Source organism: Synchiropus splendidus, chromosome 7, assembly GCF_027744825.2.
Source record: "Synchiropus splendidus isolate RoL2022-P1 chromosome 7, RoL_Sspl_1.0, whole genome shotgun sequence".
Lineage (NCBI taxonomy): Eukaryota > Metazoa > Chordata > Actinopteri > Syngnathiformes > Callionymidae > Synchiropus > Synchiropus splendidus.
In genome coordinates, this window is record NC_071340.1 from 27,027,938 (window position 1) to 27,052,239 (window position 24,302).

Consider the following 24,302-nt stretch of genomic DNA (forward strand, 5'->3'; position numbering starts at 1 on the left):
CTATCCATCTATCCATCTATCTATCTATCTATCTATCTATCTATCTATCTATCTGTCTGTCTGTCTGTCTGTCTGTCTATCTATCTATCTATCTATCTATCTGTCTATCTACCTGTCTGTCTGTCTGTCTATCTATCTATCTATCTATCTATCTATCTATCTATCTATCTATCTATCTATCTATCTATCTATCTATCTATCTATCTCTATCTCCATTCGCTTTTGCTGAGTGCGCCAGCAAGAGTGGCCACTAGAGGGAGGCAAAGATTAGTGTTTGCGTTTAGGCGCTCAAGCAAATGACCTGTCCCGTTAGTAACCGCTTGCTCTGAAACACCTTCGTGAAGGTGTCAAGGAAAAAAACACGGAATTGAGTCCAACTTGCTCTATAAATCCGTTATTATCAGCAACGTATTTCTCACCTGACATTTTTAAACTCCTCTTCACTTGACTCGGTCATATTGTCCTACTTCTTTTACTGACCGCAAATGCGACACATTCTGACAAACATTGACCATATCTGCGCTCAGATCACATCTTTCCTTCCCTTCGTCTACACACGGCCTCCTGGAGCAGGTCGTGTGAGGGCATGAGAGTGGATGCAGAAGGTTACCTCAAAAGACACCTATAAAGTTCTGCCCAGTGAAAGGTATCGCTTCATGTTTATGGGTTGTTTGCATGTGGAAAGAACTCAGCAAAAAAGACCAGACGTTTTCCAAGACTGTGGCCCGGGGCGACCTGGACCCACCTGCTGGGTGGACAGTGGCGACCTGTTTCTGAGGCTGGAGTCGGCTCATGGACAAAATACAGTCATCAAGAACAGTTACTGAAATGACACACCAGTGACACAACAGAAAACACGGGTTATAACTGCTTAAACAGATTTTTTTTTCTCAAAGTTCTATGCTTCACCAAAATGTTTTCAAATACTTGAAATAAAGAAAATCATAATAAACGGCTGGATGATAGTACACTTTGTTTGGAAGGAAAGAAGAGTGTTGCATTCTGTGATGTCGTTACAATCGCTGCAGCCATGTCTGCACCTTTATGCCTCCACACTGTTTACAGTCCATAACATTCATGTAAATCACATGTGCCCTGACATTAAATTGACTTACTCCCAAAAACATTTTAGATCATTTAGGTTGGTCTTAATGTATTTTATACATTTAGTTTCGGCTAATGTTTTTATGTTGTCTTTTCAGTCAATACAGTACTTGTGGTTCCAATCTTTTGTTTGTGTATCAACAGCGCCCCCGTGAGGCTCTTAGCTGTTGCCCGTCGCACCGCGCATTGTGCGTCTTCGAGAGGTGAGGTTTTCGAACGTGTTGGGGCAGAGCAGCGTTTCCATGGACTTCACCGCTGAGTCTGTCTGAGTGACAGGTGTTTTTCCGGTGGAATCGATTTCCTGAATATGAATTTTGCTGGCGTCGTCCTGACCACTGCCTCTGTTTGTGTGGCTGAAAAATGCACCTTGAGAACCTCACGGCGGGGTGAAATTCCTCCGAGCACTTCTGCTCATCCTTCAACTTCCTGTTGTGAAGCCAGTCTGGGATGCTGGATGGTTCATACACGCCTGACATGAGTGAGGAATGTAGCACTCGGATGCTGTTGCGTAAGACTCCATACAGTCAGGAGGTGAGGAACGTCTCTGCCACCTAAAACTCAGATGAGAACCTGGATAAAGCTTCATGTAAACACCATACTGGGACTGGGTTCCCCTTGGTTCTGCTGAGGAGGAGCCTTCTGTTAGTCAAGCTCTTCACCCTCAGCAGGATCTCAGGAGCTTCATGGGAGTTTCGGGGACTTGGAGAAGACCTTGGACCCTGCATCTGACGGGGTCCTGTGTCAGCTTTGTTGGGGTCACAAGTGGAGCTCATTTCCACTGAAGCTGGAGACGATGGAGGTGATCTTCTGAGCTGCGGCTCGACTTTCCCGTGAACAACAACAAAGATAGCTGATCCAGTGCAGAGGAACGCTGAGCCTCTTCACTTCGGCTGCTGCCCCCACGACCCTCGGATACGCGTGGGACGATGGAGAAGCATGAGACTTTTTCACAACATACGGTTTTTATTCCAAAAATACAGGGCACTAGGAGGCATCTCATTCTTAAATAGGAACAAAGCTTTTCCCACTGACCTCGTAAAATGAGGTCATCTCTGAAAAGACCGCTCCACAGCTGGAGGTGAAGTCTATGCACTCGCTCGACAGTAAAGACACACTCTAGAGTTTGGCACTGACACGACCCGTCTGGTCTGAACTACACACAAACTGCACCAAAACAAAACACAGCTTCGTCTCAATAAGACCATGAACTAATCCTGTTCAAATAAAAACATTTCACATTTCTATATTTCATTATTTCATTTTAGGCACCAGTTTATCAGTTTCATTTCATTAGTTTCTTTGTCAGTTTCAGCAGCTTCTCCTGAGAGAATGTTGAGTAACTGCCCTGGAACAGGTTGTGGTCATGTGACCGACTGTCAGGTGGCAGGAGATGCATCACAAGTTTGGTCCATTGACTGGTGTGGTCATGGCAGGAAGCGTAAAGTGCAGGTGAGAGGTGGGCTCTGGGTTCCGAGTCAGAAGGTGTGAATGTCACTGTGGAAGCCCAGGGAGGAACTGGAGGATCTGCCTGCGCCTCGGCAGCGTCTGCTGCAGCTGCAGCGCTGGATCCACATGAAGTGCCTGAAGAAGCTGCCGCCGTCTGGACAGTGGAAGGTCAGGCGGACGGTTCGGGAGGCGGACGGCGAGCAGCAGCGGCCGTCTGTGCAGGAGCCGCAGGAGCGAGGACGATAGCGCCGCGCGGTGGAGCAGCCGTCGAAGGTCAGCCGCACCGGCGCCTGCTGGCGCAGCGTTCTCTGGCATCGCTTGCCTTTCTGATCCAGACAGAAGCAGACATGGCGTCAGCACTCAGCTTCAGAGTCAGTCGGAGGACTCACAGGAGCGAGGAGCTCTTGCATTCACACTTCTGCTCAGGCCCGTTTGGAGCAACAGGCGCTGAGTTCTGGAACATCCACTCTTCATCAACAACAACATGTCCACCTACTGTAGCTCTTCCCAAACTATTGAGGCCCATTCACGCTCCCTTTACGTACGACAATGTCCCCCTCCGTTTCAAACCCTGTCACCCTCACGCTTCCTTGCTGTTCACCAACATATCCACCAGGGGGAGCAGCCCAGAGTCAAACGTTCATGACAACAACAAACTCCAAACCAACATGGCTGTGACTGTGGAGTCAGTGTTGATCATGTAGCTCTGGCACAAAAGAGGAAAGGGAGGCAGCGTTGTAGGAGGCGCTGGTCAGTGAGGAGGTGAAATATATGGCCACTGGAGGACAGAGAGTTTCCACCATTGTTATGTCTACTTCCTGTCTCACCAGAGCTACGTATCGGGGAGGAACAGCAACACTGCCCCCCATGGTTTCAGGTGGTACTGCTCCGTTTGGTCTGTGAGCTTTGCGGAAACATGCAGAAATATTGAGGAAATGAAGGCAGAGCACGGACAGAAGGATCCGTCCGGATCTGGATAGAAACTTGGAGTGTAAAAGCAGATTTATCGAAGCAGCACGATCTACTGAGGAATCTCAGCCACATGCCGCCTCCGGGTGCTGAACGTTGCAAAAAAGTCGAAACTGTCAACTTCCTCTCTAGTCTGGGTCCCGCCTTGTTGTCCTCCTACATGCTGGGCCAAATCCTCCGGCACCACACGTTCCGTTGGACGGTCCACCTGCCCATAAAGAACTCTCTGCCACACCAGCACATCAGCAGTTGGAGGACGCTGACCTGCAGCTTCCCTCGCAGCCTGCTCAGACCCCGCTCCAACCACATCCCGCCCCGAAGCGCGCAGCCTACCTTGGCGGGCGGCTCCAGCTGCTGGTGGCAGGTGCGGACCCGGCAGAGGCGGCTCTCCAGGGTCAGCTGACAGCCGGGGTTGTCGTTGGTGACCCGGCTGGAAACGCCCATCCCGCAGGTGCTGGAACACTCGCTCCACGCGCTGGTCTGCAGGAAGCAGTTGGACTTGAAAGACAAGTCGGAGTCCAGGAAGTCTGGAGACGACACGAGGCGGGTTTGAATGTGAGGCACTTGACCTTCGACCTTTCAGCACGAGGCTGCTCTGGTGTCCAGCTCCTGCATCAAGTGAAGAGGTGAAAGACTGGGAGGCGCGACCTTCGTCTGTGCGTCTGAGCGTGACCTGCTGTGATCCTCCTCCTCCTCATCACCAGTCTCACCTCTCTGGCCACAGTGTTGAGTGCCGGACACATCACAGGGCGGCTCCCTACCTCCCGGTGTGGCCCCTCCTGGGGCCGCTCCCCGCAGCAGCGCACTGATGTGGCTGGGGAGCGGAGGAGTCTCCGGCTCCTCACTGATGTGGTTGTCCTCGTCGCACAGCCACTCCTCACAGCAGGCGCCGCCCACCCGGGCCACCCGCGGCTGCCTGCAGCGCCAGGACGGCAGGGGCAGGGGATGGGGGCAGAGGGCCATGCAGCCCACCACCCCGTCGGTGCAGGAGCACTGGTGCTGGCAGCTGGGCTGGAAGACCTCCCCGTGCTGGTACAGCAGGCCGTCCAGCTCACACGGGAGACCTGCGGCCTGGGCTGGAGGAGAGAAGGGGAGCAGGTGAGGCGGAGGCGCAGGATGGCAGCGGCCAGTGTGTGACTCAGTCAGTGTGTTTCACGCTGTTTCAAGTGTCATGAGTCATTTCCTCCAAGTGGCCTCAGGACGACGTCCCACTCAGCTCCATATTTGAGACGGAGCGCCACCCTCTGGTGTCATGAGTGTGACCATGTCATGTCCTGAGTCAAGGCCGGGACTGCTGTGGTCAGTCTCTATGCTGTGGCTTTCTTCCTTCCAGAAGACCTCAGTCTTCAGGACACTTGGTGAGATGCACAGATAGATAGAACTTCTAAATCTAATAGAAACACTAGCAGGCCTCGTTCCTTTCCCACGACTGCAGCCTCAGAATGAGAGCGCCAAACGTTCTCCAGTTCTGTGACAAGCCAGAACAATGATTCGGCTTTGAGAGGATCCACTGACTCAGAGTCTCTCATCTTCTCCGTCCCCCTGAGCACTGGAGCCGCCTCAGCGAGTCGTCTCTGGAGGGTATTGGACAGTGGACTCTGCTTTCCTCCCTCCAAGCCCTGACTTGACTCCAGCTGGGGACAAAGCTGCGACGCCCTGCGAGGTACCTCAGTGCTTCAGGATCACTGTGATGCCAGTGACGACGACAAGATTCCGCTTGTTCACTGTTTGAGTGACTTCTGACCAGTCGCTCCTAAATGCACTCAAGATAAGAGCCTGCTGTTTGCTGCTGTGACCACTGTATGGTTTGAACTTTGAACTCAGGGACACCTCAACACCCCTCCTCCCCCCGACTTCAAGCCCAAGTCTGGTCACCACTGAGAGCATCTCGTGAAGTTGAGCTTTTAGGGGCCACATGGGGCCCTGTGCTTGTATTGGTGTGGCCCTCATGAGGTTGGAAGAAAAGTGAAACGGAATTCTAAATAAGACTTACTGGTTACTTGCTAAACACTGGTAGTGTTTAGCAAGTAACGCTCAAATGACTAAGACATGGTGAAGAAAATAACTGAATCTTCAACTAAAATGAAAGAATACATGATCCAATTAGATCTTTTAAGCACATAATTTTATGGCATCAGAGTCATCAGAGTAGCGGTTGAACCACAGCTGAGTGTTCTCTCGCCCTCCGTCCCCTGACAGGACAGATGGTGGTCCCCTGCTTTAAAGCAACTCACATGAACACCTGCATGGTTTCAGCTGACTGGGACCAGGACACTTCCACCAGCAGAGTCCGGGGCTTGGATGGCGGAAGAATGCAGCAGCCTTTACCTCCTCAGCTACTGAACACCAGCACAGACCCAAGGTCCGTTGCCCTTCTCTCCTCAACACCCATGTGTCTCCAGATGTCATGTGAAGAGCGGCTCACCTCTGCAGAGCCCCCGCTCAGGGTCTCCTCCCACCCCCAGGTGGCAGCGCAGCCCCCTGATGTGGTCGCAGGGCTCGCTGGCGCTGCAGTCCTGGTTGTACTGCCGGGAGCAGACTTTACAGCAGCCACAGTGGTCCGTCACCCAGCTCACCCCCAGGGGGCACCGTGGAGGGGCGGGGGGGCAGGAGCACTCCGCCGGGCACTCGGCGTCAGCCTGGGGGCGCGGGGTCAGAGGTCAGGGCCGTCAGGGCGGCAGGCAGCGGGAGAGCCGGGACTCACCGTGAGTGAAGAGCTGCAGAGCACCAGGAGGGAGCACAGCATCCAGCGGAGGGCGACGGAGTCAAGCATCCTGCTGGAGAGAAGGTCCGACACTGGCGCCTTGTCCCACGCTCCCGGACGCTCCTCCGCTCAGGGGCTGGACTTATATCATGGCCCCGCCCCCTGAGAGGAGGCCCGCCTCCACTCCCAGATGCAGTCTGAGGTCCCGCTGCCAACACACTCACTTCCCATTTCCCCTGCACTGATGACTGGGCCAAGCTCCTCTCCTCCTGACATCTGCGTCTCTGCTTGGCTCGATGCAGGGAAACGTGGTGAAGAAAAAAGATTTATTTCTCACAGCATGTCCAGTTTTCCACAGGCAGTTGAGCAACAGACAACCACGTAGTTTATTTTGAATTCATGACTGGTGCCTCAGCACTCACTGCTCGAGCTGCAGGGAGCAGAGGGAAGGTCATCGGCTCTGTGACCACTCAACGCTGTCAGGCTGGATTCGCAAGGTCCGAGTCAAGCTGCAGATTAGATAGGAGATATTGACTGCCAGTCATCAAGACACGTGCTTGGTGGGAGGGAGTCAGGAGATCAGAGATCAGCTGCCCGGAGCGTGAAGAATGACCACGAGGAAACAACTGGAGCATCAAGCGCCACATGAAGATCTCAGTTCACACATCATTCACCCTTGTTTAGTCTCCATCATTTAACTCGTCACGTGGTGAGAAGGTACCCAACCTTCCCAGCCAAAAAATCCATCCTATCTGGTGTCATTCGCAGCGCCCCCAGTAATTAAGCTGGTATTACAGAGTAATAACTCACCAATGTTAAACAGCTGCAGGGTTTTCAAAACACACTGGGAAGCAAAGTCGCTGAATTTCAACAGGCAGCGTCGCAGCATTTAAACAAGCCTATCTGCTGTCAAATATAGAGACTGGTGTAGTCACGACTGTACACCAGCAGGTGGCAGACACCTGCAGCATCGATCTGCCAGGGTGTTTCTGTCAGAGTTCCGGAGTATATACGGTATGAAAACCACCTGGAGCAGAGGAGGGAGCGCATATGACAGGATGACAGAAAGTGATGCTGCGTCTCATTTTCAGAGGCCACAAGATGCCGCTCTTGGTTTAGAAATGATGTGAGGTTTCATTGAATGAGTTGTTCAAGTCCAAACGTTTGACACCAGACGCCGCCACCTGGTGGCCACAGGATATCGAAATCAGGGCACTGTTTCATGAAGCCTCATCTGCCCTTCACTGTTTCATGAAGCCTCATCTGTCCTTCACTACTGTTTCATGAAGCCTCATCTGCCCTTCACTATTGTGTCATGAAGCCTCAACTGCCCTGCACTATTGTGTCATGAAGCCTCATCTACCCTTCAATACTGTGTCAGGAAGCCTCATCTGCCCTGCACTACTGTGTCATGAAGCCTCATCTGCCCTGCACTACTGTGTCATGAAGCCTCATCTAACCATCACTATTGTGTCATGAAGCCTCATCTGCCCTGCACTACTGTGTCATGAAGCCTCGTCTCCCATTCATGAAGCCTCATCTGCCCTTCACTACTGTGTCATGAAGCCTCATCTGCCCTTCACTGGTGTTCATGGTCCCTTTTAAACAGTAGTGATGATGCCCAGCCATCGTCATCATCAGTGTTGAGATGAGGAAGTGTATCACCAGTGGATCAGATAAACCTCTGTGACAGTGATGTTGTACACTATGGCCAGGTCTCTGCCAAGTGGATGAGTGAGTCTCCTCCCATCCCAGACCTTCATCTCGAACCCTTGTCAAGCAAGAGAAGCCAGACCGGACTCCACAGCCGGAGCTGAAGGTCTCCACGCCTGCGTGCATGTGCTCTCAGGAGCCACATGTGTGTCTCTCTGCTGTCGACTCTTCACTCACGCTTCTCCCTGACTGGCTCAGACGCCTCAGACACGCACGTGTGCCTTTCAGACACATTCCTCATGCTGGTGTCCCCAGAAGGAGCCGGCGGCGTCGGGGCATCGCCCGCGTGCAAGTGCCGCCCAGACTGGACCCAGTCGCCCTGCGCCATCCCACCATTATATTTCATAGTCATGTGTGAGGCGGTTATGTCATGAGGAGCGGCGACCCAGCCGTCCTGCCGCATGTTTAGCACTGCAGGACCAACAGACGGCTGCAGTGTGGGAGCCTGCGGACAGAGGCCCCAGCCTGTGACTGTGGGAGGCCTGTGTGTGCCGGTTTCAGCAGGCGTGAGGTTCCCGCAGGACGGCGTCTCCACCGCTCGCCTCCACCTTCATCAAAGGTTTCTTTGAGACCGTGAAGAACCCTTCAGAATCATGAACCCTGAGCCCTGTCCTCGCCTCACAAGGTCCCGTGGAAGAGGGTGGAACCTCAGAGAACATGACCACGGCAGAGGGCCGCTCTTCTCACTCCGATTTCCTCCCACGCAGCTCACTGAAGTCTGGCCAGTGGGTGTTTGGATTCTCCGTGACGTACTCTCAGCTGATGTCTGGGCTTCCAAGACTTTGGTTTTATTTTTCATTAAAGTCAATGAAGTCGACGTTTATTTAGATCCAGCTAAGCAAACTAATGGAACGCTCTTCCGTTGGAATGTGATCTGTCACCATCAGGTGGCGAAACGAAGGCACTGCAACTTCTCAATGGACCATAGGACTCGAAGAAAGTTCATGTAACCGAGTCGATGACGCGAGTCTCCCGTCACCAGCAGGTAGAGAGGACTGGCAGAGGGGTCAGCCGGGTCCCTCTGGATGCTTGTTAGCGGGCAGGCAGCGCCATCAGGGGCCAGAGAGGAAACGGCAGCAGACGGGCCCCTCAACAGCGTGAGGGGAGAAGGACGAGAAGAGGCTCGGCACACCTTTGACACTTCCTGTCCACTGGGGTTTAATGACCCGGTTTACATGAAACATTCCTTCTTTTTATTAGAACAGAGCAACAACTTGAAGTGTGTTTCAGTTACAGGCAAATCTGTCACCCAGTGTGAAGCTTGAGAAGGGACCTGTGAGGCCTTTTGAAAGTCACTTTCAGATCTGGAAATGTTTCATTCAGTTCCCTGCAGCTGCTTTCCTTTCCAGACGTGACGTAACAGCACCGATGGGGAGGAGGGCAACTCTACAGCTGGAGATAAAGCCATGCTCTCAGGTCCTAGCAACTTGGTCAGGTCAGAACGTCAGTGTTCCAGATATATATATATATATATATATTATATGAAAAACATACAACAGAAGTACACCAGCATCTGCCGACGGGTCACGAACACACACCAACAGTGAGGCTCATCTGTGGCAGCCGCCACCGCCTCAGTGAAGCTTCCTGTTCGCCGCAGTTACAGCGTACAGGAAGGTTCCGACCTCCTGCTGCGAGCCACCCGCACCACCAGAGGGAGCAGCTGAGGCGAGCCTTGAGCCACAGGCTCAGCAGTCAGAAGAGCTGTATCTTACAGCAACATCCAGAACTGTAGCCAGAAATGTACAACGGAGAAAAGCCGTCAGGAGGAAGGGGAAACAACTGATATGATGCAAGACCAAGTTAATAAATAAAAGAGGAAACTAAGGAGGAAGAGGGAACAGAAGTGGAATCCTAATAAAAGCAATTAAAACATTAAAAGAAATGAACTTGGGAGACATTAAATACATCTACATACAACTCTGTCAGTAGACTCTACTTTAAAAGGCCGTCAGGCGTCACAGTCCTTCTTGTCCTTCTTCCCTTCGCCCTCGAAGGTGTCCACGCCGTCGGCGCTGTCGTGGCGCCGCTTGCGGGTGTTGCGCGTGCTGAAGCGGGGGTTGGCCTGCGGCAGCGGATCCATCCCCAGGACCTTGTGGATGTGGCGGAAGGCCAGGAGCCGCAGCGCGTACTGGGAAGATAGCGGGCGGCGTCAGGCTGCGGGTCACGTGACCTGCAGCAGGGCACCAGAGCAGCGCTCACCTGGGCGCTGGATGTGATGTCCTCCCGCTGCTGCTCCTCCATCGCGGCCAGCGTGTCCACAGGATTCTTCTCGCAGGGATCCACCAGACCGGGTCCACCTGCCAACACAGCCACATCTCAATGCTGCTGCCAGGTGGGCAGATCAGAGGCGGCCGAGGTGGAACCGTACCAGAGAGCAGGATGCCTGATGAGATGCATTCAAAGACGCGTCGGAGGGCGTCGCCGGGGCTGAGCGGAGCCGACGCGCTGCTGATGGCCTTCTCAACCAGCAGCTCCAGCGCCTGACAGAGAAACAGTGACCACGGTTGAGAAGCAATGCTGGCATTCTCCAGCAGGGGCAGCATGGCTGGCCTCCTCACAGCAGGCCATCGCCACACTTCACAGCTTGTAAAGGGCCGTAACTGACGCCTGCTCCTGAGGGGCTGAAGCAAGAGAAGTGAGGCGCATGCAACACTTGTGCTGCAGGCCCGCCCAGACACAGCAGGCTCTCCAGTGTGGCGCAACCCAGGGCTCAGGAGTCATGCACAACAGTCACTCCTGAACAACTGGACTCAAAAACAAGCTCGGCCATCGCCCGTTTACAGAGCATTCAGAAACAAGACCGAGTGCTACATTTCACAGTTGGGAAAGACCATTCCGTCTTAGCGACAAGTCCAGTTAGCGGAGCTGCTTCACCTTGGCTGTCTGTCAGAGAGACCGCTTGGCTGCTCAGTCCAGCCACGCCAGTCTAAAACACCTGGACACGGCACTGGGCAGGACAGTCAATGGTCATCTCAGCTCACCGTCGCCTCAGTTTAGAGTTTGCCTGTTATTAAGCTCTGAAACTTCAGTCTTTTGTGCCACCCCATTTAAACGGTTATTATAGAGTAATAACTCAGCCATGTTTCATAACTGGTTTTGAAAACACTATAGACAGCAAAGTCGCCAAGTTGTGATGGGAAACATCGTGGCATTTCAACCGGCCTGTAACTTCACTCAGAGTTTGAGTCTGAAGAGGAGCATTTATCCAGCGATGAAGGTTTTCACAGATACAGGTCAACAGAGTGCAACAGCATGAGTCCACAGGCATCAGAGCAGCTGATGCTTTACTGTGTCGCAGGAGTGTGGCCGAGAATGGTAGCAGAGCGTGCACGGTCCACATCCACAGACCTGCAGTTATCGACAGGGATGACACCCACTATCGCCATTGTTGCTTTGGAGCTGAGGAAGAGCATCGCCACTGGATCATATGAAGAGCTGTTAGTCATGCAATTCACTGTGGCCGCCGCCGGGGGGAGGCATACCTACATGAATTCACTTCAGACCCAGACCCTGTTTTTCAAGCGACAGCATTTTGAAACAGTGCCAGCCATAGATGAATATTTCATTGAAAACATTGATTTGGAAGAGTGCCAGCCACAGATGAAGGTAAACCCCGACAACAAGGATGTATTGGAGTAAAGGGCTTTAAGGAGTCAATTGGCCAATGAGTGAGAGGAAGAAAGCCAACTAGTCACCTTCCAAAATTCTGCCAATACTATGCAAAAGGTCATGAGTGGGGCAGAGAGACACCAGTACACTGCCTCCATCTATCAATCCCAGCAACGGCTGTCAATAACGGCTCATCCCTTCATATCAGCGTGAAGTGCAGTACAGTTATTGCCACGACTATAACAGCTCCTCCTTAATATCATACCCATAATTCACAGCACAAATAATAGCTGAAAACTCCCACATATGCCTGGGATTTCCCCGCTGCTGAGGAGAACCATCGAGCGGACTCACCCATCCGGGGAAGGCAGACCAGGTGGGAACTCGCTGGCACAGGTCTCGCAGGATCCGGATGATGATGACACAGGACTGCAGTCCGTTGGCTCTAGCCTTGTGGTGCAACAGAAGTTAGATTGATGGACCAAACAAGCGTGAGAAGAGATGGACCCAACATCATCAGCTCTGTCTCAGAGGGCCAAACACTACTGTGTATAATGGAAGCTTTAGTATGGTTGGACATATGGAAGAGCCATGACACTTTTGCAATCAGCTGCCATTCCCAGTAGTCTTGTACCTCGCAGTTAGTAAAGGGCTGCAAAGTTTGCAAGATGCAAGGACGCGGGCCGTTCCTTGGTATCTTCCAAACCCTGAGCCCAGGTGTCTCACAAACAGGTACTTAAAGTACAAGACGCCACCTGAGAGGAGGGGGCGGGGACTGAAAGAGCCAAGGACATCGGAATGGTGAGCCTGGACCTTCCGCCAAGAGGACCGAAGCCAAGCAACCATTCCGATCGTCTCTCGTCCCTCAATCCCCTTCTACAAAACTGTAGAGTGTCAAAACACCAGCGTTGCACGGTCCGGTGCAGGTTTCTGTGCAGCCTTATGGAATCACATGTTGCTAGCATGGAAATTTAAAGCACTAGGATGCCGGATTCTTTTCAATTGATATTCAGTACATTTGACCAAAAAAAAAAAGGAGGGCATCCCATAATGGTTATTTACCGTTATCAAGAGAGACTTGTAACACAAATAAACCAGTCAACAGAAAGAATGCATCTCATAAGGCTACAATAAGAAAGTAAAATGATGTTCCGAACCTGGAACCACTTAGCGTGGCGCAGAGCAGCCAGAGCGTCAAGGCATTTTTGCCTGTCCAAGACGTCCGCTGGGTCTTTCACCATACCCGAGGTTACATCTAAAAATGGATTTCAAGTGTCAAAATGTGATGAGGAATGGGTGTTTGACCAGGTCAGCAAGGCTTGTAGAAAGCAAACACATTGCCACACATACCACAGTTGAAGGTCGAGTAAGGTCCGAGAGGTGGGCTCAGACGCAGGCTAGCTGGTCCACCGTCATGCTATCGTTGTCAATGTATCAGTGCTAGCTTCACTTTGCCCACCTGTGCGTGTGTGTGTGTGTGTGTGTGTGTGTGTGTGTGGACCGTCAGAGGCAAAGCACAAGAGCCCAGCAGTGACTTGATTTGAATGGTAGGTGTGGCAACATTTTTGGAACGTGGGGAAAACCTTGGTCAAAAATCCTTCCGGAGCTGTTGGGCCCTACTGATGGAGGAAGAATCGGGTGGAAATTTGGCCTGTTCCTGGGTTCAAATCGAGCGGTCTCTTACTGCGGCAGAAAAAGCAGCAATGGGTGCTGAAGGACAGTCAGATCACTATCAGCAGTCCAAGGAGGTTAATGTTCCACTGCATGCATCCCTGGCATCAGTGAGTGGCGAGTTACTGCGTTTCACATACTTCACTCTCATCCAATCAGATACTTACGAGCCTCTTAACCTGATCTTTAGAAATACTCCCCCAAGATAGTCATTTGAAAGAGTTGCTTTCCCAGACAATGCCGTGACACAGTTGAAGTAAATCACAATTTAGGAAGTCCAATTTGGAGTCCGTCTATGGATCTACTCAGGGGAGCACTTGAGAACAGCATCGCACACAAAAGGAACATTTGTTTCCTGTGGGGAAAAAGTTGAACATTCAATTCCCTTTCCTCTGCTGTGCGGGATTCTGCATGACCTGAAGCCCAATCTGGATTTGACTCACAGCACCAAATGAGGGGGAAGGGTCTGCGGCATCTTGTGAATGTCTCTTGCTCTGTACTGCAGTTGGCAAACAGGTGAGCGGGTTTGGGTTGAAACAGAATCCCCAAGAACACAGGAAACAAAACAGAATATCTCCTGGGAATAACTGGACTTAACACAATGCAAACACTGATCATGCTTTGTTCAAAAGAGGATCAGAATCTGAGAAGTCAGTTACAGAGTAGAAAGACCAAGAGCAAAACTGCTGGCACTCAAGTTTCCTACATGTTCAGTCCTGAACCGGACTCTTTGGCCTGACCTCACGCTTAATCCTAATCACGGAATTTAACAATGAACCACGTCAAGTTGTGCTACCATTCAAGTTGATCCATAGCCGTCGTGAGTGCTTTTGCACTGACAATTTCAGCCCAGACGAAATGCCATCGATCTCTAGAGATCGATGACAAAAGAACCTCCGGCTCGCTTCACAACACCGAGACAGGTCATGGGTTTTATGTATTCAAGTCCGTGAGACGACTCAGCAGCGCCAACTAGCAGGGATTAATTGGACTTAATGGAATTAAAGGCATCATCCTGGTCATGGAAAGTTTTAAGTGGCACTTTTTTAAATTCCGTATTACACTTTTCATCTACATATTCATTAGAACAGCTTTAATTTTTCCTCTATCACTGTTTTTTAAATAAACTTAAAAAGGGTTTTATCAAGCGGCTTGCTCTTCGCTGGATAAACATTTTCAAGTCTGAAATGCTTCACGCAGAGAAGGGCAAGTCACCCGGTGGGTGGGATCCACAGTGCCAGCAGAACAGTGCTCTTCAGGGTATAAATCATGTTGAAACTGATTTCATAGGGATGTGGCAGAAAGACAAAGAAAGGAAGTGCAATGTAAGAAAAGGGGCTGCGATGGGTTTCCCAACCTCCGTCCCGGCCATTTTCCTCGCGGATGACGGGTGAGGTGAGAGTGATTGTCACCGTCATCTTTTGCTCGGTGCAGGAGGTGAGAATAATGGCCGCTTCCTCCACTGATCCTTTCACCTCATATTTCTCGGGCGCTACGATCTGGGGAAAAACATCACCAATGGTAAATGCACATAACAAATCAGTGACCACTGTTCATGGTGAAGATCTACGGATGGTACGTAGAATCTGATCTGAGAAATGGGCAAAGGCCGACAGAGTGCAGTTGATTCCAAAGTTCTGGGCAGGTGACAGTGCAGGAGAGGCCAACAGTAGCCAGACACGACAGATTTGATGCCTTCAGTGGGAGGCCATTTTTCCACAGCTGTGAGGCAATGACTTGCTCCAAAGCTCAGCAGACATTCTCGCCCAGTGGACTTCACTTTAGAGAATCAAGAGGGATTAGTGGTGCCACGGATCAGCACTGAACCATATGGACCACTCTCCACAGCTCAGCAGGCACATGGCGTGACATCTAACGGCTGAAGGACAGTGGAAATACATTTGCCATAGCTATTCGCAGGAAGCAGTCTACAGGAGCCAAAATGGCTAGCCACTTAATATTGGCTAATTGAGAGGTCAAGAATGGATGACAGCAAGAAAGGCAAGAGTGAAGACAGTACTGTTAGTTGCTTGGGCAGGTGCTCCAGAATGCAGGTCATGAGACTCATGGTGGGCTTCTCTGAGCACAACAGGACGAGGTTGACGTTTTTGTCTCCACGAAGCAGCAGACCTTTGGCGAGCACGCCCACCCTCATCACGCCTTTGAGGGGCCTGCTGCAACAAAAAAAAAAAAAAACTCTTCATACAATCAGGCAATATTTTGGGTAAATGCATCATCAGGACAGGTCCGCGCTACCGTTCGAGTCACTGCATTGAGCATCGTAAGTAACAGTTCAGAAGAAGAACTATTCATTTTTGTTGCTTCAAGTAACATGCTTCACACAGTCGTTTTACTGAACGTGCAGCTGTTGACAGTGTGAGGAAAGAGTGGAGACAACTGGTTTATGTGACACCACATGCAACAGCACCAAACTGCTCCATAGTTTTCACACCACATAAGTGCATCTATTGACAGACAATGTAACTACGGCAATATCAATGTGAGAAATGAACAATGGCCGTGAGCTTAAGTTCACACTTGTCGCCTGCATATAACTCCAATTACATGAGCACACACTCCACCCTCAGGCTTCCCCATTTCAAGCGTTTGATTAGCTGATAGGAGGCTCTAATACAAAACTAATGACCTGCCGCAGCCCTTCCCTACATCACTGTTCATCTTGTTTGAGCCAGTAAAAATGATGCATGTTTGTGACAGACAGCTGCTCGAGGGTGGAACAAACCAAGCAAAACCCTGACTGTGAGTCCAACTAGCTGCACACAAACTAGACAAACTCTGGCTGAAGTCTCTGCCAACGATGTGTTCATGATGACAAGGTGGCACAGCCACAGAATTACTAATCAAGGCTTCAGGACAATATCTGCGAGAACATGCTGATGATGTCCCACCAGCAGCGTCTGGATTATACAGCGGATCGTCCTCCAAGTGGAAACATTCATAAATGCAGTGCTCTCTGTCTCACTACAGTATGTCAATATTTCAGACAGCACAATCTCTAGAGATTCACCTGCGGCGTCTCACATCAAGTTAAATTTAGAGTTTCTTCAGTTGTCCTTTTGACAGAATAGTTGCTGCATTCTGCAAGTTTTTTTCTATTTTTTTACCTTCTTGACGAGGTATATAAAAACGTGTCTGAATTTAAATGATTTAATGGTTCATTTTCTCACATCACGTAGACAGAGGTCTCATCATTCTGATTACAAATTCATTGTCATTGTATCAGTGACTGGCAGCAAAAACCCTGGACGGAGCATCCCTACTTTGTAATACTACAAACCAAATGCAGTAATTCAGAGAACAAACCTGTCTTTAGCGAGCTCCTTGTTGTCAGCATCCTCCTCCTTGACCGGGTCTTTATCCTGCTCCGTCATGATGTCGGACACCAGCTTGAGGGCACGCTCTGTGATGGACACAATCTTCTGTATGGACTGTAGCTCCTCTTCCGAGGGGTAGATGGCGGCATGCTTGGTCATGACGTAGCGGTCGTCTGAAGAATCCGGTCGCCGGAGTGGCTGCCAGCACAGAACAAGGCGATTCAAGAGCCAGCGAGCAATGGCCTGATGGACCAGTTGTGAAGGCCAACCATTGGGCCCTGAGGGGGCATGCCCGGCAGGCCAGGGCGCACGCCGAGCAGACCAGGAGGGCCAGGGGGTCCCTGTTGATACCCTCCATCAGGCATGCGACGTCGGTCGTCCCAGTGGTGCTGCTCCTCCTCCATACGTCTCCAGTACATGTCCTCTTCATAACGACTGCAAATACAGAGCATGGCCTCTTTTATTGACACGTTCAAATATTTGACTGCAATGAGCTCAAGGAGACAGCAGACGGCAACAGCCTTTTCAGAACTGCTGGTGCTTCTACACACCAAGTGAATCATCTGCCTCAAGCTTCTCAAAAGGCATCAGGAAAACCCGTTTGATGCGACAGATATTGAATTTAACACCTACCGCATTTCCATCCTCCAGCGCTCCTCTTCCTCTCGTCGCCTCCAGTATTCCTCCTTTTGCATCTGCTTCCTCATCTTCTCCTCCTGGATTTTCCTGGCACGGATGCTGGGCTTCACCTCCACCTGCAGGTCTGGGTTCACCTTTTTCTACAGAACAAAAGAAACACGTTGTTCCCCGTCCACCCTGAGAGAGTCAAACCAGTGCAGGGGCAAACCTTGTACTGCAGCCGATGTCGACGTCCCTTCAAATGCATCTCTTTTGCGTTTGGGTCATTAAAACTGCATTCACAGAGCTTGCAGTGAAAGCGGATGACTTTGCCTTCATCATTCCGGACCTAAACAAACTCACAATATTACATCCAACATTTTCCATCAGATGCAGATGTTAAGCAGCGTTCATCCTCACCTCCTCAACGTAGTCATGCCCCACAGGCTGGACATCATTCTGAAGAGCAGCAAGTGCAGAGGCCGTCAGAGATTCAGAGAGGGTCTTTGCATCCTGTGCAGCTGTTGAGGTCGTTGGCGGTTTGGTCTCCATTTTGGTCTCCTCACTCTTTCCTGTAGTCTGGAGTTTATTCCCCCCTGTGGGCCAGCAGAGACAGCATTACTGACTGTAAATAAGTCTCGAGTATAATGAACCCATTTCAGTTTCTTCAGGTTGTACAGTACAGAGAAAACTCAAAGCGACTGACCAACAAAATTGATCTTGGGCGTGCTGATCTTCTTGCCGGCGGCGGCAGCTGTAGCGGCAGTGCTGGTTGCTGATGGGCTCTTGACACCAGACAGGTTACTGACGATGTTGACAGGTTTTAGGTAGGAGGTGCTCGAGGAAGCAGTGGCACACAGAGAGCTGCTGGTACTGCTTAAAGTGGAACTGGGGGCTTTGCTGGAGGCAGCTGTGGTCAGAGATGAGGTTTGGGTGGCCATGCTGGGTTCAGTGGAGGGAATCGGCTTGCCAAGTTTAGTATGGAGCTTGACCACCTGAGCGAGGAGGACCAGCGTTAAAACGGAAAAAGATTCCGATTCAAAATGAACGTAGGGTCACACTCACCTTCTGGTGTTTGGCACCTCGAATATGTGCAGCATAGGCGTCGGCCCCAGTGCAGGAGACGTCACATAATTCACACCGGAGCTGGTTCTGAATACTTCGAGCCAGGAGCCCTCCGCTACTTCCACTGCTAGCATTGCTGCTACTCTGAGAGACCTTCAACGCCGCTTCCTTTTTCTTGTGCTTCTGTCCTTCCAGGTGCTCCTTGTAGGTCTGCACAACAAAACCACGGCATGGAGCGTTGGAGGTGGCGACTGGCTTAGCGGTGCAATAATGGGAGTGGAAAAACTCACCTGCGGACCAGCGCAGCTGATCTTGCATACGTCACAATAGTGGATCTGAGGGGGCTTAGGTGGCTGCTTTGGTCGGAGCTGTTTATTCTGGAAGGGATTTTTTTTGTTGAAATTGTTGCCAGTCCAAGCGGCTGTTGCAGCGACTGCTGCCACCGCCTGCTTCTGGTGCTGTTGCTGCTGGTAGTAGCTGGAGGCAGCCGAGTACACTGCAGCCTCATAGCCGGAGTATGAAGTTCCTGAGAGAATTCGGGAAGCATGTCAGCACAATGAAATAAGGGTCATGTTTGACAAGTTGTTTTTTGTTATTGGATTAATGATATGGCAATAGGCAAACAACTATTTAGTCATCACCTAAAACAACTGTATCACGCTTGTGTTCCCAATTCAGAAATAAAATCCTATAATAATCAGGTTGAAAAAAAAAATTGTCACCAACTGTAGGTGTATTATATGAAACTCGACTCATACCGGAGTATGTGACAGCATTGGTGCTGTACGTGGGGCTCTGCGAATACGTAGGCACCACGGAGGCAGCGGCCGCCACCGGCTGAACAGTGGAGGTCACTGGGTAGATGGAAAAGGTCGATGTGGCGGGACTGGGAGCAGCAGGTTTTATCACGGTCACCTGGCGGGTCTGTTGAGTCTGGGTGTAGGAGGTCACACCCTGGCTGTAGCCCGTTTTGGCAGCTGAGAGACATTTGTGAGCATTTGAAACACCAATAAGCAAACGTCAGGAGTGTACAGCGTATGTTTGCTACCTGTCTGGTAGTAAGAGTCGGCCACGCTGGGCTGTGGCTGAGCAGCTGCCACGGCAGCTGTGGCAGTGGGCTGCTGGTAGTATTGTTTACTATCATAGGCAACAGCCGGGGCTGTCGACCGCACATAAGAGTAGGTATCCTGGGGGTCCAAACACACAAAAATTCAAAACAAAACTCTATAAAAGGAAATGGGACGATGGCCCGGCATACTTGGTAGTTCTGCGAGGTGACTGGTGGTGGCGGTGGAGGAACTTCGGCCTGGCGCTGGGTGTACCCATAGTCAGTGGCAGCGTGTGCCGGCTGGTAGCCTCCATATGCTGCTGCTGTAGCGGCTGCGACAGCCACGGGCGCAGGTCGCGCGACAGCAACTGTGGCGGCCGTTGGGGCGTAGGCAGCTGCCACGGTGTGAGCCGCAACAGGAGCCTGGTGGACCGTGTAGCTAGCCACTGTAGTGGGATGAGTGTAGGCTACCCCGGCAGCTGGCTGCTGACTGTGGAGGAAAGTGGGGAAAAATTAGCCACTGGTCGTTATTGCATGAATACCTCAGGGATTCCTGCAGCGCGACAGCACAGGGACCGCGCGACATCCTACTGGAAATACATTAACAAACATCTTTAGCATCCCTTTTGTCTGAGCACGATGGGCAAATCAGATGGCAACTTTAATATAGGTCACAACAGGTTCAAACACCAATGTAACTTAAATCACACATTGGTCACGACACAAACCAAAGGAAACACTCACTCAGCATCTCATGTCTTTGTTGAGTGCATCTTAGACAAAAAATTGAATTCAACTACAGCCATGTATTACAGTCCTCCAGACTCTCTTCATGCTGCCTTGTTCTGGTGTCGCCTAAATTGTTAACTAAAATAGTGGCGTGACATGAGGTACATAAAGGTTTACTGTAGAGCTACAGCAAAGACTATCACAGCACGACGGCTCCTGCTGTCTATCCAGTCCCACCGGACAAGTTCTAGCATCTCAAAACAAAATTATTCAACTCGTCAAATACATGTTGTAGGAGCACTATCATGAGATCAAAGAAGACCAATGACAAAATGCCTGTCAGGACCGGACACCACACCGATGCCCTTCTCCTAAAGTAGGATACAAAGGAAATGTCCATAAGCGTGAACATTGGGCACCAGTGGTTTTCAATGAAATATTAAACGTTCATATCACCATTTCAAAATCTTACAGCTTGAAAATGGTCAGATATTCAGGCTCACAGTAAAAGAGAAATTACCTCAAGTTTGGGATGAGGGTAAATTCACTCATCCGAGTTACACATATTATGGTGTCACTAGGTAGCGGCCATAGTGAACTACATACTTGTACAGATGTTTATCTAACCCACCGGAAATTCAGACAGAATTCATCAGAAATCTGCCAACCAGATCTAGTCAGAGGCCCCGATCCATGACTCCACCTTCTGCGGCCCATGCAGGAGCAGTTCAACAGTTAAAGATTAAACTGTCCATTCACGTGTGTCACGTTAGCCCTTTATTTGATCACCGTAGTATCAAGAGCAGCAGGATCTGTTGCCATGGCGATGCTTCAGTGTGATTCAAAGTCTGCATTCAGTGATGAAGTCTGAAAATCTACAAGATCCATTTAGCTTTCCAGTGACTCCCTACCAGAGGCATCCATTGTGCTTCGGGGGTTCCCCTCAACACCGTGACAAGGGTTGGGTTTGTAAGTCTTCCATGTGCTGCAGTGTTTTGGATCTTTCTCTGACAAGTATAAATGTGCATCACATGTTTACAAGGCTTCAAGTCAATATTCTGCAGTGTTTAAAGAGTTTTCTTCTACGATTGAATAGATGTTATTCATATCAAAGTATGCATCAATCTCAGTTCATCCGATGTAAGCCTGGCTTACAGGGATTAAGTGTTAATATGATGAGTAGGGCTGCAACTGACCATTATTTTGATAGTTGACTTGTCACAGACCACTCTAACGATCGGACGGAAGAACACGCCAACATGCTGGTTGTAGCATTGTAAACCAAGTTGAATAAAGACTTCTGTCATATTCAACGCTTTTTTTTTTTCCAAACGTTAGCCTTCAATTTCAATAGCACAAAATGTGGTGTGAGAAGGTTTGCGTCCCGTGTGTCCATTGCGGAATGATGGTGCTCTCAACATTTTGGGTCGGTGTGCTCCATGAGCCTCGAACAACTCCTTTTTTACGGTGGCTTGTGCTGAGAAAATGATGACATCACAACTAGCAGGCAACCAATTTGATAGCCGGTTATAGTAAACAATGTCGACTTGGTGTTGCGACCCTAACATAGTGCAGCAGATTTTGTGTCGGTCATAACATATGATTTAGTGCTTGAAGTTTAGTGAATGCAGAAAGCCAATTTCCCCTGGGAGAAAAAGCATGGTGAATAACAATATTTTCAAAATAGACTGTGATTTATACAAGTCACTAATGTTACAATAACGTCACCTGCCATGAGGATACCAACCGTGGACACAGCCGTATTATAAGCCAACAGTAATTTCTCTCTCCAACAATGCCATCGTGTTTGCATCCTCGGTGCGAACATGCAGCTCCTCACTTGGAAGCTGCGCTCTCACACTCAGGCGCAACTGCATGGCTGGTACCTGCTCAGCTGACAGACGCAGTCGGTGCTGCCGTCTGACCAACTGCAGCACTGGAGGGTCCCATCCCCCAGCCTGAACAATAGCACCGGTAGGAGGCATTATACGTGCAAAACCCGCTCACTCAGCGACTATGACAAATTTACAGACAGCTAGTGTGCGCAGCGAGACCTGCTCCGACGGGCGCTTACCTGTACTGGGCGGCAGCTCCGTGGGTAAATCCGAAGTAGTTGCCGGTAGCCATCTTGGCATCTTCACCGAGCCGGCTGGGCACTGCAGAGGACAGGAGACGGGAGCAAGCTAAGCTAACTGATAGCAGCAGGTAGAAGCCATCCGCGGCTTGACAATGCTCAACACCGCATCAAATTAACCCCGGTAACGACCGCCGCGTCTTCCTAAAGGCCGTACACAAGCGCATCCGGCCCAAATAGGTCGCTACTTACCATAGGTGAAGGACACTACTGGACATATAGGAATCATTGGTGTCGTGTTGTCTGTCGAGGGTCGAATACACGGCGCATTTATAGGAGGGCTGATCGGAAGTGACGTCGAGGCGCATGCGTAGATGTTGCCTAATAGCGTTGTACTGTACATTGTGGTGGGATTTCACTCTTTTCTCATCTTCACCTGAAACATTTCACTGTCAATGCTCAATAAGATATAGTTAAAGAACAATTTCCAAAGTAATTAAAACGATCTGAGCAGTCATATTTAGAGGATTTTTTAAAAATACATTTTTGTTTACTGTTCATAACAGTAAAACCAAGATAGGACACTGAAGATAGATAGATAGACAGGTAGATAGATAGGTAGATAGACAGACAGATAGACAGATAGATAGATAGATAGACAGACAGATAGACAGGTAGATAGATAGATAGATAGATAGATAGACAGGTAGACAGATAGATAGATAGACAGACAGATAGATAGACAGACAGACAGATAGATAGATAGATAGATAGATAGACAGACAGGTAGATAGATAGATAGATAGACAGACAGACAGATAGATAGATAGATAGATAGATAGATAGATAGACAGACAGATAGATAGATAGACAGGTAGGTAGATAGATAGATAGATAGACAGACAGACAGATAGATAGATAGATAGATAGATAGATAGATAGAGAGATAGATAGATAGGGAGGTAGGGAGGTAGATAATCTCTCAATATGGCAGTGCATCCTGTCAAGACTTGTGTTGTGCAACGTTCTCTAAAAGAACTTTCTCTCTCATGATGATGTTTCTCTCTGACGTCTGCTGCACTTTTGTTTCTTCACAAATGAGCGAGGGTGAATACCTGAAGGTGAAAGACATTACCAGCGTAACACCAATGAGCTCTGCAGCTGCTCACAATGGCGGAGGCTGTGATTGGCTGCCGGCGCGGACCGTACGGCATCAGGGCTCACATATCTCTGTGTGCTGGCTCTCACAGCACAGGCACCTGCGGCTGCTCACTCACCGCTTCGTCCCAGGGGAGGACCGCCACTCTGGAGCAAGGTTTGTGAATTCTTTCTCTCCTGAATTACTCCATCAGATAACATCAGCCTGGGTTTTGGTCAACAGGTTTTATCATGACACAGGCATAATCCCAAGTGGTTTTGCTTCCATCCAGGAGTCCAAAAAAAAAGAGTTTAAAAAATGAATTTATGGACAGAATGATAAATTGTTATTTTGACTTCCCTACAGGACGTGGTGTTACCATAATATAATGTGGATGAGCAACAGTAAATGCCAGTAATACTTTGAATATTATGAGAAGAGCAGCACCATTTTAAATAAATAATCGTGACTATTACGATGGCTATTTGTACTCATCCAAGCATTTGTAATGATTACATTTGGAATTTAGGTTATTTTGATGAGACAGTAGTGGTTGGATAAGAAGATGCATATGCTCCAAACGTTCCTGACATATTGTCCATTGTAACAGGAAAAATAGTTCAATACATATCCACCAGTTTTATGGTTCCACTAAACCGTAGCAACACCAAAGCAGTGACTAGCATCCCAGGCACTACATTGACTCCCAGCCCTGGTATGTGGTAACTGATTCTGTCAGTGTGGCTAGAAATCCATACATTAAATACTAACTAATACTGTGACAGGAGAAAACAGTACCAGTTTATTGAAATACTCATAAAAAATACTCAATTTATATTAAAAATCAATCCAGCAACAAGGTCGACAGAAGGTTTAATACACTGCACATATGAAGAAAAATCTTTCAGCACGGAAAGTGAAAATATCAGCCCCAAAAAACAAACTGGAGAGTGGGTCTTCTGCGTGTCTGCGACACCGTTTCAGGATTCTTCGCACATGTGAAGCTGCCACTGCTGAGTGATTAAGTGCAATCTTCAACCACTAAATGTTTAACAGTGACATTTTTGCTGGGGTCA

At 49.6% G+C, this 24,302-nt stretch overlaps 2 protein-coding genes across 4 annotated transcripts; both read right to left on the reverse strand.

Moving 5' to 3' along the window:
* Positions 1–2,058: 2,058 nt before the first annotated feature.
* On the reverse strand, positions 2,059–6,365 carry ccn1l2 (cellular communication network factor 1, like 2). Its single transcript, XM_053870352.1, has 5 exons — positions 6,224–6,365; positions 5,945–6,158; positions 4,281–4,595; positions 3,853–4,046; positions 2,059–2,876 (listed from the first exon to the last, which is right to left on the reverse strand). Exons 1-5 carry the CDS (start codon positions 6,290–6,292, stop codon positions 2,580–2,582), a joined length of 1,089 nt encoding a protein of 362 aa, XP_053726327.1. The 5' UTR covers positions 6,293–6,365; the 3' UTR covers positions 2,059–2,579.
* A 2,749-nt stretch (positions 6,366–9,114) lies between these two features.
* Positions 9,115–22,459, reverse strand: zfr (zinc finger RNA binding protein). Of its 3 annotated transcripts, none has more exons than XM_053870349.1 (20): positions 22,341–22,459; positions 22,089–22,170; positions 19,496–19,775; positions 19,286–19,424; positions 18,996–19,214; positions 18,528–18,763; positions 18,238–18,447; positions 17,879–18,167; positions 17,593–17,768; positions 17,402–17,521; positions 17,188–17,333; positions 16,824–16,989; positions 16,544–16,752; positions 15,240–15,390; positions 14,577–14,718; positions 12,706–12,803; positions 11,903–11,998; positions 10,308–10,419; positions 10,139–10,236; positions 9,115–10,067 (listed from the first exon to the last, which is right to left on the reverse strand). In XM_053870349.1, exons 1-20 carry the CDS (start codon positions 22,375–22,377, stop codon positions 9,888–9,890), a joined length of 3,186 nt encoding a protein of 1,061 aa, XP_053726324.1. In that variant the 5' UTR covers positions 22,378–22,459; the 3' UTR covers positions 9,115–9,887. The 3 variants fall into 3 exon arrangements, with proteins under 3 accessions (XP_053726324.1, XP_053726323.1, XP_053726325.1); XM_053870348.1 differs by having other exon boundaries at positions 9,120–10,067; positions 15,240–15,393; XM_053870350.1 differs by lacking the exons at positions 9,115–10,067; positions 10,139–10,236; positions 10,308–10,419; positions 12,706–12,803 and having other exon boundaries at positions 15,240–15,393; positions 22,341–22,458.
* Between the last annotated feature and the right edge of the window lie 1,843 nt (positions 22,460–24,302).